This window comes from Hemiscyllium ocellatum, chromosome 15, assembly GCF_020745735.1.
Source record: "Hemiscyllium ocellatum isolate sHemOce1 chromosome 15, sHemOce1.pat.X.cur, whole genome shotgun sequence".
Taxonomy (NCBI): domain Eukaryota; kingdom Metazoa; phylum Chordata; class Chondrichthyes; order Orectolobiformes; family Hemiscylliidae; genus Hemiscyllium; species Hemiscyllium ocellatum.
The window spans coordinates 23,886,681-23,906,521 of NC_083415.1; the positions used below are offsets into that span (position 1 = coordinate 23,886,681).

At 43.8% G+C, this 19,841-nt stretch overlaps 1 protein-coding gene across 4 annotated transcripts in view; it reads right to left on the minus strand.

Annotated features, from left to right (window-relative positions):
- LOC132822718 (breast carcinoma-amplified sequence 1-like) overlaps positions 1-19,841 on the minus strand; it is a 105,896-nt gene that overhangs the window by 54,092 nt on the left and 31,963 nt on the right. For all 4 annotated transcript variants that reach the window (XM_060835999.1, XM_060835997.1, XM_060835995.1 and 1 more), the window contains one exon: positions 10,233-10,753. In XM_060835999.1, coding sequence (XP_060691982.1) covers positions 10,233-10,753 — 521 coding nt within the window. The remainder of the gene's footprint in view (positions 1-10,232; positions 10,754-19,841) is intronic.

Here is a 19,841-nt window from a genome sequence, read left to right on the forward strand (position 1 = left end):
CAAAACATGTTGGCACAAAGACTGTAGAGCTGTAAAATAAATGGCAAAGGAGTCTATCCTTATTTCTCAAATACAAAGAAAATTTTTAAAAATGTCATATTGGTCTCGAGTCATTAACTCTCCACAGGTACTGTCAGACCTCCAGAATTTCACCAGAATTTTAAGTTTTTATTTCAGACCTCTAGCATCTTCTGCACTTTGTTTTTATTTTAATTCTGCTCCTCCATCGGAACTGATACATATGACTCATGTTTGAGGACTCTGGGTTTATACTTGATGGAGTTTAGAAGGTTGAGGGGGAATCTAACTGAAACCTACAGTATACTGAATGACCTGGACAGAGTGAACGTTGGGAAGATGTTTCCATTGGTAGGAGAGACTAGGACCTGAAGGCACAGCCTTAGACTAAAGGGAAGACTTTTTTCAAACAAAGATAAGGAAAAACGTCTTCAGCCAGAGAGTGGTGAATCTATAGAATTAATTGCCAAAGAAGGCTGTGGAGACCAGGTCAGAGTATATTTAAGACTGAGATAGATAGATTCTTGAGTATCAAGGGGATCAAGGTTAATGGGGAGAAAGCGGGAGAATGGGGTTGAGAAACCTATGAGCCATGGTTGAATGGTGGAGCAAACTTGATGGGCTGAATGGCCCAATTTCTGCTCCTATATCTTATGATCTTATGATACTATTGAATATAATCTTTGTTGGTTTATAAGAATGATCTATTTTGAGAATGAGGTCTTTTTAATGCTTCAAGAATATCTTTAGCTAATACTTTTGGTTTTCAACATTAAGTGTTTACAATTAATTACCAAAGAACACTGTGAACAATTAACAAAGAACAAAAAAATGAACATTTCTTTATAAGAAAATTGTTTATATAAACTAGAATTTTTAATCACCAACAGTTATTGAAGCAGAGTAAGTTATTTTATAGAGGAATTAAATGAAAAAGAATATTAACAAATAGAAAGCAAGAGTTTGGGATTAAAGTCGATGGCTGTGTAATATAGCACATCTAAATACGTGGCATACCAAATTGACTTTTAATGACACATTGCGCTGGTTTATGGTTCATAAGGGGCCAATGGTACAGGGATATCATAGTAAGCACTGAACAATGTGTAAGCCTATAGTGTTACAGCCAAATACCTATAAGACTCATCACAGTTGAGCCTGTTGTAAAATTTGTTTGAGATATACATTTTTCACAGAGATTATGTCCAAAGATGTGCAGGTTAGGTGGAATTGTCATGCTAAATTGCCCATTGTATCCAGTGGTGTGCAGGCTAGGTGAGTTAGCCATGGGAAATGATACAGGGATAAGGTAGGGAGGTAGGTTTGAGTAGGAAGCTCTTTGGAGGATCAGTGTGGACTCAATAGGTCAAATGGCCTGCTTTCACACTAGAGTAGGGATTCTATGATTCTCTGTGGAATAATGATTTACCATTGTGGCCCTCTGAGATCATGGTGCAATATTGAAGTAATGGGGTGGCACAGTAACACAGTGGTTAGCACTGCTGCCTCACAGCACCAGGGACCCGGGTTTGATTCCAGCTTTGGTCAACTGTCTGTATGGAGTTTGCACATTCTCTCCGTGTCTGTGTGGGTTTCCTCCGGGTGCTCCAGTTTCCTCCCACAGTCCAAAGATGTACAGGTTAGGTGAACTGACCATGCTAAATAGCTCATTAGACCCAATATACCGGCCACTGCAGCGGACAGCAACTGACAACCGGAAGCAGCAGAGACAAACCACTATAAATGCCGGAGGAATCAGCATAGAAGCTCCCAAGCACTGAGGATGTCACCTAGAAAGGGGGCAAAACGTTTGCAACAAAAACTCCCAGCTCGGCGAACAGAACCACAACATTCATGGAGATGGTACAGTTCCTAAGGCAGTCTGAGGTCTTGGAGCTGAATGTGGGACTTTTAAGAGGTGGGGTCATGGCTCTTTGGAAGAAGTCAAACGGATCAGTAGCGTGTGGGTCTGAAATCAGAAAGTTTGGCAAAGCAAAAGTGTGCTAAAGGTACTAAATGTGCATCAACTGCTATTTCCAGCTGCTTCAGATGCAGCGGGAACAAGACAGATGAGTGAGATGGTTGTCTAGCCAGAGGAAGCTGACTGACACAGCTCTCATCCAGAAGATCTAAGAGGAAGAGATTTCAAGATCAAAGCTCCGTTCGTGGCAAAAGTAAAATAAAAAGGCATAGATAAAACACTCCATATCTTGCAGAATTAATAAACTTAATTTCTCAGCAGGTCAGCATTCTCTAAGTTACAGCTAATCATGAAATTATTCAAAGTTGCTGAGAAAGATAGCAATATATGACTTAGAAATGAAATTCCTAAATTAATTTCACACCTGAGTAAGTTGAAAGTTGAGTACTACATAACATTGCAGCTAAATGCAAGACCAATTTCACTTCTTTACACCAAAAAAGGTATTACAATGGATAAAGTGAAAAAATGTAGCAAGAAGTAGTGTACTAAAATTTGCTCAGGTACAGTCTCTGTTCCTAAACGAAATGAGAAGGTCAAATGTGTGGAAGGATGCTGTCTGAACTGCTGTGTTTTTCCAGCACCACTCTAATTCAGAATCTGGTTTCCAGCATCTGCAGTCATTGTTTTTACCTAGTTGATTTTAACCCTACAGCAAATCCTCTTGCAAGGATGCCTGCCTTGAAGGAGTTTTCCTCCTCTCTCTACAAGAATCTGAGGGAGTCCCACTCCCACTCACCTATTGTACTCTATGCCACTTTCTCCCCACCCCCACCCTCCTCTCATTTATCTCTCCACCCTTCAGGCCTGTATTCCTGATGAAGTGCTTTTGTCTGAAACGTCGATTTTCCTGCTCCTTGGATGCTGTCTGAACTGCTGTGCTTTGCCAGCACCACTCTAATCCAGAATCTGGTTTCCAGCATCTGCAGTCATTGTTGTTACCAAATGTGTGGAGACCTGACACATATTGACCAGGCTGCACAGAGAGAAATTCATCAAATGTCACAAATTAATGATTACTTAGCAAAATTAGCAAAGTGTATAATATTTAATAAAACAGATGAATACCATTAGACCAGAAATCAAGATTATTAATTGCTTTTATAATGCATTTTGGTTGATACTGTTTTAATCTGGAATAAGTTAATTTGGAATAATATGAGCATCAGAAATATTCCAGAGGCTCAGATCCAATCTACTCCAAGGAAAGGAGGGAGTAAAATGCCACGTAGATGAAATCCTCACACATAAAACATAGTTTTTGATTAATTTCTGCAGCCTTACATGACTAAATGCTGGCAAATGGGACTAGATTAATTTAGGATATCTGGTTGGCATGGACAAGTTAGACCAAAGGGTTTGTTTCCGTTCTGTACATCTCTATGACTCTACGGCTTGCTGGTTCAACAAAGCAGGAATATAATTGTCGAATTAGGCATGTTCTGAAAATGGTAGTGCCTGTTGACATCCACAACTGCAGACACACACAATTCCAGAGCTGTCGCATCATCTTGCGAGAGTTCAATGACTGCCCTGTGCATGTACAGAGGAGAAGCAGAGCATTGAAACAGGATTCAGCAGGGACAATGAGTGAGGGGAGTGATGACGCAGGACTAAGGATGTTGAAGGGGTGTGAGGTCATGGAAAGGTGAAGGAAGACTAGGGAAGAGGGGAGTGGGGATGAGAGAATAAGGGAATAATGATGTGTCAGGGTTGGAGAGAGGACATTGGGTGGTGGGAGTGAGGATGTGGGATGGGGGAGTGAGAACATGGTTTGGGGAGGAGTGAGAACACGGAAAGGGTATAGTGAGGTTACAGGAAGGGAGTAGTGAGGATGCAGAAAGGGGATAGTGAGGATGCAGGATTGGCTTCGTGAGGATGCAGGAAGGTAGGGAGTGGTTGAAGATTTGGAGTTGATAGCTGAAAATGTGTTGCTGGTTAAAGCACAGCAGGTTAGGCAGCATCCAAGGAATAGGAAATTCAACGTTTCAGGCATAAGCCCTTCATCAGGATTCCTGATGAAGGGCTTATGCCCGAAACGTTGAATTTCCTATTCCTTGGATACTGCCTAACCTGCTGTGCTTTAACCAGCAACACATTTTCAGCTGTGATCTCCAGCATCTGCAGACCTCATTTTTTACCCGAAGATTTGGAGTTGATAACTGAGTTGGAAGTCTTTACAACCTCATTATTGCAAAACTTACTGTCATTAGAGAAGCAATTGCAGAAAGTCAGAAAAACTCAAAGTAGAGAGAAAGAATGCTTGCATTTCAGAGTTATCAGAGCAGCCATAATCTCATTGATTGGCTGAATGACCTACTTCTATTCCTCCATCTTATGGTCTTGGGTCTGCACTAAGGGGCACAGCAAGAAAGAGGTATCTCTGTCTGAGGGGGTAAAAAGGCAAGGCAAATCAGTGCAAGGAGGGATGCTGTTAGCATCCCAGTAGTTTCAAGAAGACTGAACACCAGGACACAAGGAGCTGAGAGTAGCCACCTTGTCCAGTCCCTGAGCTTGACATGTTTTCCTGAGCATAGAAATGAAACTTATAATGAGAGGTGCCGGTGCAGCCTGAGGTACAGTAATGATCCATCCTGTAAGTGAATTGGAGATAAGCCAAGAGGATTGTTAGTGTTTGATATATGTGACATGCCAATGGATAGGGAGTTCACATGGGCTGATGTGCATGCAGCATGCTCTGAGATGCTGGTTCTCAACATGGAAGTGAATCGGAGCAAGCTGCAAGCTGAATTCACCAGGCACTTGTTCTAATTTCCTTGTCAAGATTTCTTGACAGAGTTGAAAAATGTGGTGCTGGAAAAAACACAGCAGACCAGGCAGCATCCGAGGAGCAGGAGAATCAACGTTTCAGGCATAAGCCCTTCTTCAGGAATGAAGCTGGTGTGCCAGGCGGGCTAAGATAAAAGGTAGGGGGGAGGGAATTCGGGGGAGGGGCACTGGGAATATGAAAGGTGGAAGGAGGTGAGGGTGAGGGTGATAGGCTGGAGAGGGGGTGGGCGCGGAGAGGTCAGGAAGAAGATTGCAGGTCAAGAAGGTGGTGCTGAGTCCGAGGGTTGGGACTGAGCTAAGGTGGGAGGAGGGGAAATGAGGAAGCTGGAGAAATCTACATTCATCCCTTGTTGTTAGAGGGTTCCTAGTCGGAAGATGAGCAGCTCTTCCTCCAGGCATCGTGTGGCCAGGGTCTGGCGATGGAGGAGGCCAAGGACTTGCATGTCATTGGTGGAGTGGGAGGGGGAGCTAAAGTGTTCAGCCACAGGGTGGTTGGGTTGGTTGGTGCGGGTGTCCCAGAGGTGTTCTCTGAAATGTTCCGCAAGTAGGCGCAAGTAGAGGAGACCACATCGGGTGCAGTGGATACAGTAAATGATGTGTGTGGAGGTGCAGGTGAATTTGTGACGGATATAGAAGGATCCACTGGGGCCTTGGAGGGAGGTGAGAGGGGAGGTGTGGGCGCAAGTTTTGCACTTCTTGAGGTTGCAGGGGAAGGTGCCGGGAGTGGAGGTTGGGCTGGTGGGGGGTGTGGACCTGATGAGGGAGTCACGGAGGGAGGGGTCTCTCCTGAATGCTGATAGAGGTGGAGAGGGAAATATATCCTTGGTGGTGGGGAGTGTCTGGAGGTGGCAGAAATGACGGAGGATGATACGATGTACCCTATTGGAAGGGTGGAAGGTGAGGACCAGTGGAGTTTTGTCCTGGTGGCGATTGGAGGGCGGGGTTCAACTTCGGAGGTGCGGGAAGTGGAGGAGACACGGCAGAGAGTGTCGTCAACCACGTCGGAGTGGAAATTGCCGTCTTTGAAGAAGGAGGCCATTTGAGTTGTTCAGTAGTGGAATTGTTCCTCCTGGGAGCAGGTGTGGCTCTTTCATCAAAGAAAGTAAATACAAAAATCTTTCACGTACTCACCCCCACACTCCGGATTCCGCGACCATTCCAGAACCTTCTTGTGACATCCGGAACTGCTCGGGCGCCATTGCCCACACGGCTGCTGCATCCACCACCGCAGCGGTCAATGGTGACATCACTTCTGTCCCCACCGCCGCATGGACAACAGCCACCACCGACCATGCAGCCTCCACGCCCGCTGCCCACACAACCGCCTCCACGATTGCCAGGAAGACCGTTGCCGCAGCAACTTCCGCCTCCAGTGACGTCACTCACCTGCTCAAGGACCACGCTGACCCATGTCGATCTCCGCCCCCACGTCAATCTCCGCTCCCACATTGATCTCCGCCCCCACGTCGATCTCCGCCCCCACGTCGATCTCCGCCCCCACAACCGACTCTGCCCTATGACTAACTCCGCCCCCACGAATAACTCCGCCCCCATTCCCAGCTCCAGCCCCACACCAGGTCCTAGCTCCCAGCCCTGCCGTATTTTCACTATCCCTCCAGACCTCCCCCTCTCTGAGGATGAACGATTAGTCCTCAGCAGAGGCCTCACCTTCATCCGCCTACACTCTCGGATCAATGAGTTCAACACGTGTCTAGATATCGAGCATTTCTTCCGCCGCCTTCACCTCCACGCCTATTTCTTCAACAAGGACTCTCGCCCACCTTCTGACAACTCCTTCTCCCGTCTCCAACACATCCCATTCACTTGGACACCCCTTGCTGGCCTCTTACCTGCCCTTGATCTCTTCATATCCAACTGCCACTGCGACATTGACCGCCTCAACCTGTCCACCCCTCCTACCCACTCCAACCTCTCAACCTCACAACACGCTCCACTCCCTCTGCTCCAAACCCAACGTCACCATCAAACCGGCAGACAAGGGAGGTGCAGTCGTAGTTTGGCGCACCGATCTTTACACCGCTGAAGCTAGACGCCAACTTGCAGCACCTCCTCCTACTGCCCCCTTGACCATGAACCCACCTCCCACCACCAAACCATCATCTCCCAGACCATCCATAACCTCATCACCTCAGGGGATCTCCCATCCACCGCTTCCAACCTTATAGTCCCATAACCCCACACCATCCATTTCTGCCTCCTGCCCAAAATCCACAAACTCGACTGCCCCGGCCGAACTATTGTCTCAGCCTGCTCCTGCCCCACCGAACTCATCTCTGCATACTTCGACACTATCCTGTCCCTCTTAGTCCAAGAACTCCCCACTTACGTTCGGGACACCACCCACACCTTCCACCTCCTCCATGATTTTTGCTTCCCCGGCCCCCAACGCCTTATCTTCACGATGGACATCCAGTCCCTGTACACTTCCATTCCCCATTATGAAGGCCTCCAAGCCCTCCGCGTATGCCTCTCCCGCTGACCTAATCAGTACCCTTCCACTAACACAATCCTTCGACTGACTGAACTGGTCCTCACTCTTAACAACTTCTCCTTCCAATCCTCCCACTTCCTCCAAACCAAAGGAGTAGCCATGGGCACCCGCATGGGCCCCAGCTATACCTGCCTGTTCGTTGGATATGTGGAACAGTCCATCTTCTGCAGCTACACTGGCACCACCACCTCACCTTTTCCTCCACTACATCAATGATTATATTGGCACTACCTCGTCTCCCACGAGGAGGTTGAACAGTTCATCCAGTTTACTAACACCTTCCAACCTGACCTCAAATTTACCTGGACCGTCTCAGACTCCTCCCTCCCCTTCCTGGACCTCCCCATTTCTATCTCGGGCAACCAACTCAACACAGACATTTACTACAAACCGACCGACTCCTACAGCTACCTAGATTACACCTCCTCCCACCCTGCCCCCTGTTAAAACGCCATCCCATATTCCCAATTCTTCCACCTCCGCCACATCTGCTCCCAGGAGGACCAATTCCACTACCAAACAACTCAAATGGATTCCTTCTTCAAAGACCGCAATTTTCCCTCCGACGTGGTCGATGACGCTCTCCACCGCATCTACTCCACTTCCCACACTTCTGCCCTTGAACCCCGCTCCCCCAATCGCCACCAGGACAGAACCCCACAGGTCCTCACCTTCCTCCCCACCAACCTCCAGATACATCATATCATCCTCTGTCATTTCCGCCACCTCCAGACAGACCCCACCACCAGGAATATATTTCCCTCTCCACCCCTATCAGCATTCAGGAGAGACCACTCCCTCCGTGACTCCCTCATCAGGTCCACATCCCCCACCAACCCAACCTCCACTCCTGGCACCTTCCCTTGCAACCGCAAGAAGTACAAAACTTGTGCCCACACCTCCCCCCTCACCTCCCTCCAATACCCCAATGGATCCTTATATATCCGTCACAAATTCACTTGCACCTCCACACACATCATTTACTGTATCCGCTGCACCTGATGTGGTCTCCTCTACATTGGGGAGACAGGCCGCCTGCTTGCGGAACGTTTCAGGAAACACCTCTGGGACACCCACACCAACCAACCCAACCGCCCCGTGGCTGAACATTTTAGCTCCCCCTCCCACTCTGCCAATGACATGCAGGTCCTTGACCTCCTCCATCGCCAGACCCTGGCCACACGACGCCTGGAGGGAGAGCGTCTCATCTTCCGCCTAGGAACCCTCCAACCACACGGGATGAATGAAGATTTCTCCAGCTTCCTCATTTCTCCTCCCCCCACCCTATCTCAGTCCCAACCCTTGGATTCAGCACCGCCCTCTTAACCTGCAATCTTCTTCCTGACCTCTCCACCCCCACCCCCTCTCCGGCCTATCACCCTCACCCTCACCTCCTTCCACCTATTGTATTCCCAGTGTCCCTCCCCCAAATTCCCTCCCACCAACCTTTTATCTCAGCCCGCTTGGCACACCAGCCTCATTCCTGAAGAAGGGCTTATGCCCGAAACGCCGATTCTCCTGCTCCTCGGATGCTGCCTGGCCTGCTGTCTGTTTCCAGCACCACATTTTTCAACTCTGGTACTCCAGCATCTGCAGTCCTCGCTTTCTCCAAGATTTCTTGACATCCAATTTGTTTGGCAAGTTTGGTAAGATGGGAGGCTCAATGTTAATGAAGTGTGTTACACATCACAAGGTGTCTAACCCTCGCCAACTGGTAACCTGTGTTGCCTAGTGACAATCTCGCCAAGCACGAAAAAATGCAACAAAGATATCTTATGAGGTTCAGTGGGAGTGTCCCTATCTCTGAGACAGAAGGTCTAGGTTCGATATCCATCTGCACCAGAGGTACATCCTAGCATTTCTGAGCAGGTTCATTAAAAATATTAAAAGATGTAACAAGATGATCAAAGTGTCAAGATGAGTCTCACTGGACTTCTTGGTCAATTCTGCCATATGTCTTGCTATTGACCACTTATCTCAGACCCCTATAGATTCCACCCTTGTTTTCTGAATTCTGACTTGTTAACCTAATTTAAATTCCAACAGATGCAGTGGTAGGTTTGAATTCAACTCCACAGAATATTCTCCTGGGACCCTGAACTGCTTGTCCAGTGATCCAAGGGTATGATTAGGGTAACTCTATCTTTACCATGAGAAAATCATTTGATAAATATAAAGGAGATGGGGACTTTACTGAATCTCACAGCTGACAAAAATAACACTCTGTAAATGCTGCCATGTTGTGCCAGTTATTCAGTTACTAACTCTAGTCTGTCCACAATATGACATTAGGAAGTTTGTGCACAATTTGGGCAAAATTGCAACTACTGCCATATTGGAAAAGGAAATACAATTGTCGCACATCACTGACACATAAAAGCTCCTTTCATAATTAAATGAAGGACCTAATACCTAACTGATCCCTCTTGTGAGGAGATTTTATGTCCTGCTATAGTTTGGTTAGCAAATATGCTTCTTTGGTGGACTCCACACTATATGAAAATGGACTGCTGCTTGTACACCATTAAATCACTGCTTTCCTCCAATGTCGTTTTGCCCTCTGGATCCTGGTCTACATCCTCCTACTTCCTAGCCCTGATCCTTCCCTCCCCTTCCTCAGCCTCTTCTCCCATAATCTCCACTCAGCTCTCTGTCATGCTATCAATCCTTTAATCTTCATTTCCCCACGCTAGGTTATTGCTTGTATCACGCTGACTCGATATTGACACCTGATTTTGGGGGTCCCCCGGTTTATTCACTGAGGACCAGAAATGTTAATGAGTGTCTGCCCGACCACAGACCCTTTCATTTCCATATGCTTTAATTCCATAACTTTTAAAAATAAAGTCTGCAAACAAAACAGTATTTCAAAAATGTTAGACTCAGCAATTCCAGTGCTGATTTAACTGAATGAAAGTAGGTAGTACTCACCAAATAATGTTCCACGTTATCCAGTCTGTGGACAAGTTCAGTAGCTTCACTATCGGCAGCAACTGGGTCCTGACTTTCAGCAGTCTTCAGATTGCCCTGATTCTCATTTTGCTGTTTGCCCTTATCACCTTGTTTGAATAGTTTTTCAAAAAAGCTTACTTCTTTTTGCTTGGTTTCATTCACAGCGTGTTCTGGTGCATCTGATGATTCAGTCGCAGGCTGCTGCTGTTGCCTTTGTGTGGAGGATTCTTGAAGATTTACTTTATCAACTGATGCTGTGTTCACTGAGACACTCTCTTGATTGGTTTGGAGTGTTGCCGTTCCTGATAATGGCCCTGGAGAAGGGTCATTAGTACGCCCTGGTACAGAGCGAGAAAAAGCCATGGAAAATCTGGATTTAGAAACTGTCTTGGCAGACTTTTCAATTTCTTTTTCCTCTGCATTTGTATTGGCATGTTTCTCCATTGTTGCTTCTGATGTGAATGTCCCAGTGTCCTGCTTAACATCTGCTCCTGAGTCTACTGCAAATAAAAATATGAACAAAGATCCTGTTAATAATCTGTCGAATGTTGTAGATATATCCGGGCTTGACATATCACAAGATTTTTTAATTTGAATATGTCCACATTTACCTGGCAAAAAAAAAGCCTTAGATTTAACCTACTGCAGTCTGAATCTGCTGTCTCACTTGCATGTCCCCACATTTTCTGTTTTCCCGTTCTGATTTCCTGCATATAAAGTAAGCTGCTTTTTCTGAAATTTAACCGTGGTTACTCAAAAGAACGACAACAATACAAGGTTATGAAACAATATGTAAAATTTTGACTTGAACACTGGAAGCATGCTGAATATAAGCATATTACTTTAAAAGCATGACAAAATGTTAATGCTTATTGTTGTAAGGTAAAGCACAGAAAAAGTTAGAAAGTAGGTATAAGGGGCAGTTTCAATGTGAGTCTGTGGCTGTATATTTAAAAGCACATTGGAGTATGAAAATTGTTCCCTTACACCAAAGAATGGCTAACATCATTCGAGTCTGTTTACAAAGGAAACAGGGCGAACCTAACTAACTACAGACCACATTAGCTTGATGTCAGTATTGGATTTGGCAGAATATATCATGACCAGAACTTTCCAATAGACACCAAGACACAGCTTGGCTGGTGGTGAGATCCTTCTGCCACACTGCACACTCCCCTCGATGCAGCTGTCACACACCTCCTTCTGGAATATGCCTTTGCAAAGGAAGTCTGGAGAGTGATGTAGTGTTTTTTTCCTGAGGTTCATCCAGAGCAGCTCTATGACAAAGAATTCTGTGGTCTATTGTTTGTTCCCTGGGACAAACACTGAGACATTCATCAACTGCACCTAGACAACCATCAACTTGGTGGAAGACACTCTTTGGTCTGCCTGAAACTTGTTGGTCTTCCAGAACAAGCAGTTGACCTTGACTATGTGTCACAGACTGGCCCATTCCTAGGTCCAGGACTACATGTTGAGGGATGCAGTAAAACTTGGAGCAGCTGCAGCCAAGGCACAATGGGGAAAGACCACTGTCTAACCCAAAGTTAAATGGGGGTTTGTTTGGTTATTGGACCCTCTTGGGGCCTCAAATATATATAAATATAGTATTGTACAGGTAGGAAAAGCCTCTGGTTAGTGACCAGGAGAAGGGAAGGAAGTTACAGGGCACTATCTGCCCTGACATCTCTGTATATCTTTATTTAGCTATTCACTTAGTTAAGGCTTATTTTTCCCACTCAGTGCTCTAAGTTTCATATCTTTATGAATAAAGCTTTTTTTAATTTATAAAAGTCAGTATTGGATGAGATGTTTGGGTGAATAATTATGGATGTCCATATAACTACTGAGACAAAGAAACCCAAGACTGCAATTTAAGTCCCCTTCCTCCACACAGATATGAGTTTGGAGACAGGAGGTTGTGGAGCTATAGGTATTTAGCAGGGGGATGTGCTTGTCTATCAAAAAGTATACCTTGATTTGGCTGTAGGTTTTGACATGAGAGAGAGAGAGAGAGAGAGAGAGATGAGAGAGAAGTGTTACAGGACAGCTGGTATTGGTCAATGAATATCACTGTTTTACTATGTATTAAATTCAAGCAGTAGTTTTGATTGAAAGCTGGAAGAATTTACTATTTCAATAAATCAATAACTTACAATCAAAAAACAAATTAATTCATGAAATTAAGAATACTGAGTGGGGGAAAAAACCGTAACTAAGTAAATAGCTAACAATGACAGACAGCGATGTCAGGACAGATAGTGCCTTGTAACTTCCTTTCTTTCTCCCGGTGATTAGTTGAACAGCAAACCTGCTTGTGACCCAATGAAAATCCCTCTTCCCAGCAGGCTGGCAACGGGAGGTCAGATCAGTGAGGATTTGTCCCACCTCTCAATTCCACGTCCAATAGGAAATGATGACACCTTGAATCAAATGGAATGCATTGTGGGTGTGTGTGTGTCCGTCCACACAAGGCAAGCATATGAATGAGAAAGGAATAGAAGAAACCTGTTGAGTGAGTTGGAGTGGGAGAAGGCTCCTGTGCAGTATAAATGCCAGCAGAGACCAGTTGGTCACTGCATTCACAACATAACCAGAGCAGCTTTCAGGTATGGGGAATGAATTCCACAGAACTTCTCCCAACTTGCTGCCATCATTTCAGCAGTAAACCTGAAGAACTGGCATAAGTATCCACATGCACTCACATATATACCTTCCAATAGATCAGAGAAATTCCAAGCCATTCTGTATGATGGTATGAAGATCTCGTGGGTTGGGATTTTCTTGTTTTTGGTTTATACATGTTGGATGTCCATGAACTCATCACTAATGCCCATGCCCAAGAAAGCTGGTTCAGTTGCAAGACAATCTGCTCATTAAGAATTAATTGGCAGAGTTTAAGTAAATTTTTTGGCAAATAACATGCTTCAACACCAGCATATTGGAGCACCTGAAGTTGCTGGCCAATCAGAGGGAAGGTGATGATCAGTGAGGTGGTGTGTTGAGGCCCTTAAATAGCCATTAATTGATGCTACTGAACCTTCTCACCCAGAACTCAATTAGTGAGGCGCCAAAAAGAGGAGAAAGTATCTTTCCAGAGCAAATTTGCTTAATTATTTACGTTCCATGTCACCTAGAAGGAGGGTAAAATCCAACTTTTAGCAATTGATTTCATTTGTAAAAAGTCCAGAATGTTTTGCAGGATAATTGAAAGGTATTTCAAAACAGCCTGTTACATACTGTGTCATTAAACCAATATAATTGTTTGCAAACATGCTTTGAGCATTATGTTCTTTGGGGCTATATACCACATGAAGTGTCAATATAATAAACTCCATAAACACTGAGCACAAGACTTTCTCCATATTGAGGGTGTGGTCTAAAGGGTGTTACAACATTATTAAAACTGAACCATCAGTTTGAAATGTGTCTCACCATTTGTATTCTTTGCAATATTAGATTGCCCATCAGAAGCCTTCACCTATTCTTAACTAATCTCCCTTACTCATACTGCTACAGTAAAGCTCATTTCTTAGCTACAACTCAACACTCAGTGTAAGACATGAGATTTGGTATTATTTTCAAAGTCATGTTCTGAATGAGTCAGTCTTAAACAATTTGAAAACTGTATCTTGACCGAGTTTATATTGCTCTTGTTTTAGTCAAAGAGCCATCATAATTGCAAGTGCACAAATAAATAAGACACTGTTATTTCATGAAATGCTAGTCACACATTAGTGCCCTGTAATGTGATAATTAACTGAATGACAACCAAATGCAGCTGACACCATGTGGCTTATAGGACGTGCCTCAGGAAAGGCATGAAAGTGGACCCATACAAGTGACATATCACACAATGCACAATGCAAGCTCTATGACACAAGCTTGCAGAACTTGTGACTGTCAGCATGTTGTGATTACAATAAACTTGTTGTATAATAGATGCAGAACTCATTATGTGAAATGACGTAAATTAACAAAGAAATGTACCTCTTGGACTGTAATTCCTGAACACTGTTACAAAGGAGAAAAAAACTAGTTTGAAGTAATTTCAAATTGGACGATGGCATCATTTATTTAAAACCTAAACAGTAGATCTTATTACATTTTAATTAGATTTTGTTTAAAGTAATGTATATTCAGAGAAAAAAAGTTTTTGAAAACACAACAGTAATGTGATGAACAACACATAGGCTGGATTAGAATTTTTTATTCTGTCTTTGAAAGACATTTTCCAGATCCCTCTGAACACAGGATAGTCCTGGGGGGGGTTGGAGGTTTGCAAATGTGACACCATCATTTAAGAAAGAGACAGGAGGTAGGTATAAATGGAAATTTCTCGGATTGGAGAAAAGTTGAAATTGGCAATCCTCAGGGATCAGTGTTGCTTCTTCTAATTTATAATCTCTAACTTAGCAAATGATACCAAGATAGGGGGAATAGTGAATTGTGGGAGTGATGCTGAGTGACTTCAGAGAGACATTGACAAGTTGGCTGAATGGGCAGATGAATTGGCAAATGAATTTCAATGCAGAAAAAGGGAAGGTAATGTGTTTCGGTTGAAGAAACATGGAGAGACAGAACAAGCTCAATGCTACAACGTTGAGGGGATTGCAGGAGCAGAGGGACCTCGGGTTCATGTGTATGATTCTCTGAATGTGGCCTGACAAGTTGAGTTCAGAAGGTTTAAACAATCCCTTGTTTAATAAATAGAAGCATAGTGTATAAAAACAAGGAAGTGATGAAAGCAAGGACCAAATCATGGTCAGATCACTTTTGGAGTATGGTGTTCAGTTCTGGGTAACTTATTTAAGAAAGGATGTTAAAGCCCTGGAGAAAGTTCAAAGGAAGTTTAGATTAGATTCCCCATAATATGGAAACAAGCCATTTGGCCCAACAAGTCCACATCGACCCACTGAAGAGTAACCCACCCAGACCCATTCCCCTACCCTATATTTACTGCTAATGAATGCACTTAACACTATGGGCAATTTAGCATGGCCAATTCACCTGACCTGCACATCTTTGGATTGTGGGAGGAAACCCACGCAGACAAGAGGAGAATGTGCAAACTTCACACAGTAAAAAATGAGGTCAGCAGATGCTGGAGATCACAGCTGAAAATGTGTTGCTGGTCAAAGTACAGCAGGCCAGGCAGCATCTCAGGAATAGCCCAAGGCAGGAATCAAACCTAAGTCCCTGGTGCTGTGAGGCAGCCATGCTAACCACTGAGCACCGTGCCGCCCCTAAAACTGAAAGCACCTAGCATTGGACTCGAACCCACGGCTTTGAGATGAGGAGCATCAAGCCCTGCTGACTGAGCTAGCCAGGCCAGACTAACTGCTGTTTACTGGGATGATATCAGGAATGGGGGATTTTAGATACAAAGGAAGTTTCGAGAAATTGGGCTTATTCTCCATGGAACACTGAAGATTAAGAGGTGAATTTATTGAGGTGTTCAAACTTATGAAGTATTTTGACAGAATAAAGCAGGATATTCTGTTTCCACTAGCTGGTATGTCAGTAACAGGAGTCACAATTTTAAGATTGTCAACAAGAGAGCTAGAAGTAAGGTGAGGAGAAACTTTTTTACTCAGAGAGTTGTTGGGATTTGGAATGTGCTATCTGGGAGAGTGGTGGAGGCAAATTCCATAGGAGGTTTCAAAAGAAAGCTGGATATATATTTGAAATCAATGAATTTAGAGGGCACTGAAGAATGGGATTACTTGGGTAGCTCTTTCAGCAGTCAGTATAAACACCATGAGTTGAATGGCCTCTGTAATGTAAAATCCGATAATTCTAGTGAGTTTCCAACATATTGTAAGGGCAAGATGTATTCATTTCCAATGTTTCAGTCCACATTTTGATCTTAAATCCTGTGCTGTGGGTTGTCTGTGAATGAATAAAGGTTTCAGCAAACTGGATGTAAAACCACCATAAAGTATTAAAGTTGCTGAGTGGGTCATAATATTCCAGTTCAAAATTTCACAATATTCCGTTACTATGGAGGTGACATTGACAGGGACTTTTTTCAAGGGTTAACTGCCATATAACATTTGTTGGTGAAGCGACATCAGTAACAAGCTACATTCAAAATTAATTACCTCCAGAAAATATTTAAACTTGTGTACAGTTCCAGCCTTTAGCTGACAGTACTTTGGTGGAGCAGCTCACTGCTAAAGTTTCATTAAGGAAACGAGCAGCATATTGATACAGAATAAAACTGTAAATAAACACATTATTTCTTTAAAATGCAGCAAATTTTGACAACTTTTCTCGACCTTATGAGCTTCGTTCACCAATTCGCTGACTAAATCCTCTTAATGATTTCAAGAAAAATGGCATACTCCTTCAACCATGGCTGGGACCCAGTCTGCCCAGCTCCTGAGCAAATGGGCAGGCAGGATCAGGTAAAACTGGGCAGCATCACTATAACCCCCTACCTGCAACCACCTATCACCATCCTATCTACCCTTTCCCCAGCCTTACCACTCTCCCTCTATTTACGGCTGGGCTCCCTCCCCCTCCCCAGTCCTGACGAAGGGTTTCAACCTGAAATGTTGACTTTCCTGCTCCTCAGATGCTGTGCATTTCCAGCTTTACATCTATTGACTCTAGCATCCAGTGCGGTACTTGCTACCTCCGCTGGTATATTACCAGGAATGGGGTAGATGGTGGCAGGTTCATCTGCCATTAAAACCATCAAGTTACTTAAATTGTCAATTAATTTTTATTTACATACCTCCTCCCTCAGGGGAATCCCAATACCACATGACTAAGGGATCAAGCAAACCTTGGTCATTTATTCAGGTAGTCCTTGACCAAAGGGAGATTCTCTGCACACCCTTGCACCTATGATTGCTAGTGCCATTTGTACCCTTGGCTGAGTCTCCTGACTGCTGCCCACCAAAACTTCAACTGTGACTGTGACTGACCCCAGCAAAGCTGAACAACTTATCTTGCAGCTCAGCCACTTGTCATGAGGGACAGACTGCGGTCTCAGAAGTGCCTGGACATTCTGGTTTGGCAGTGAATTAGCCAATGCGATATTGACCAGACTTTTTTTTGTTTAAAAAATCCTGCCGTTGGTTAACTGATAAACATTGTTGGAACACCATGGCCCTCTGCAAATGCCACCATGTGATCCTTTGAGGGGAAGAACATGACTTAAGAATGATATTGAAAAATCAGCGCCTCTGACATTGCAGCATCAGTCCAGATTTCATTGTCAAGATCAACACTTTCAGAAAGTATTGGGGGTGACATGTGACATGGATAGGTCAATAATTTGGTGCTGCTGGTCTATGTTTGAATTTCCTAGCACTATTCCCAGGACTGCCACTCCGACCTGAGCAAATTGAAGAAGGCCAAACCAAGCACGGAATGGCTACGTGTAATTTCCCAAGAGGTCTATGGACTCCTGCTGGTGTTCATGAGACAGTTGATGGCTGCAGGTTTAATTTCTAGCAGAAAGCCAATGTGCAGTATTCCATGATCAACCTGAAGCTTCCTCCACTAGTCTGACCATGACTGCAGGTCACTGACCATGCTCTGGTGTGGCATGGACAGGCAGCTGTGGCTTTTTATATTTTCAGCTATTGTAAACGTGCTTGAGTAGCTAGCTTCCTCTGGGTCACAGATTCTGCCACAACAATGAAGACAGCACGTGGGCACGCAACATTTCTAGCTTTATTTGCTACCACACGTGACCTCTAATGCGAGAGCCTGATACTCTAATTCAGCACTGATTGCTGATGGTGGTGGCAGTGAGATGAGGGGGGAGCCTCTTTGAATGCAGGATGACCGAACCTAAGTTCCTGTATTGCTGCCGAATGCACAATTCACTGCTGGCCTGCTCCTTTTGAGTGACAGTTTGTGATGTCAGTGTGTGGTTGTGATGGTAAAGGGAAACCCACGTCCAGATAGATGAGTGCTGAAAGAGAAAGTGGAAGGGCAAAAGTACAGCATCTAACTATCAGACCTAGAAGCATATGGTCAATCTGAGTAAACTGCAGAATTTCAAGACCAACTGATGCTGTCAAGATGCTGCCATCTCCATGTCTGAATCTTAAGCTTTGCCAGCCTTAAATTGCTACTATTATTTAGCAGCTTCATTACACATGGTTAACAGTGCAGCATTAACTGGTGTACTTTTTATAGAAGGCCCAAGATGGACCATTTCAGTAACCAGTGGTTCGACAACAATTTCATTTAGCGACCACTTGAATGTTGATGGCTCTCTCTTCCCATGAACCATCAGCAACATTATCAGCTTCCTGTTTGACAGAAGGCGCTGCATGCTAGGGTACTCTTCATACTGTACTCAAGACATATCAGCACACACAGCCCATCTCCACATCCATCTGCTTCCAGGGTTAGCGAACTTGACTCACTCCTGCACTTCCCAGCCTGAAGTGAACAGTGTGTCATTCAGGAAACTTTCTGTTGAGGGAAATGCAGCAAGAGGAGAAATTTAACTCAAGCTGCCTGCCACATTAGGGAAAATCTGGGCTGAAATCTTTTATTACTGAAATCTCTTATTACTGAAATACATAGCATCTATTTATTAATAAAGTATTTGATCTTTTTCCTTATAATTCAGTAAATGTAATTAGTTTTTAAAAAGTATATTTGTATAAGCCAGCTTTTTCTCGAAAATTCCTGAAATGATACAGATGGTATTTTATCATCCTATCAAGTTGTTTGACTGCAATGTTCAATTGGCAAGCAATTGTTGTTTTAACAGTGTCCTACATTAAACTTAACAATCATGATGAAGCAGAACCCCACACCCTTTCCGTAAACAAGGCACATGAGATGCTTATTCAATTATGTGTTAACTTATTTAATGAAATTTGTGCCATGTTCCAATTTAGACTTTTATGATAAATGCAATAAGTGTTATAAGTTGCTCAGGAGTGTCGAGTTTCTCATTCTTTTCAGTTACACACTTTAATGTTTAATGAAATAAAAGAAGGCCACCAATTAAGTTTACAAAATGCAAACAGTAAAAGCTGACATGGTTCTCTTCATTTCGAAAGAGACGTATCCAATATTTTCTAATGATTCATAGCTAATATTTGAACTTAAGGTGGTTCTGTTGTGTTATATTTGGAAAATAAACAGTTTATATGGAAACGTTTGCCTTTATGCTAAATGGTTGATTTCACACCATGGTAATGGATTTCAAATTCTAGCACTGCTAGAACTGAGAGTGTTTATTAAAACCATACAGTAAGATTTTTAATGGCAATTGGGAACCACAAGGGGATGACTTATGTCCGTTTTTGACATATTTTCCTGGCTGGAGAAAGGGGACAGGGCACGTTTCATACAGGAGGGATCCCAAACTCAGCAGGCCGTATGAACCAAGAGCTGGCTTCAAACAGACCCCACTTTAACTGTTGCTAGGTCCTTAATCCAAAGTGTGAGAGTCAAATATTCATAGAGTAGATGTTAATACTCTTGAAGATGCCTCGACGTGCATGAAGGTTCTCAAATCCCCTGCTCTTTAAAGTTGAAAAGAAAAGCTATTACAAAGATTAAAACATAACCTCTCCCGGAGTACTCAGATTAGAAAGAAAAGTA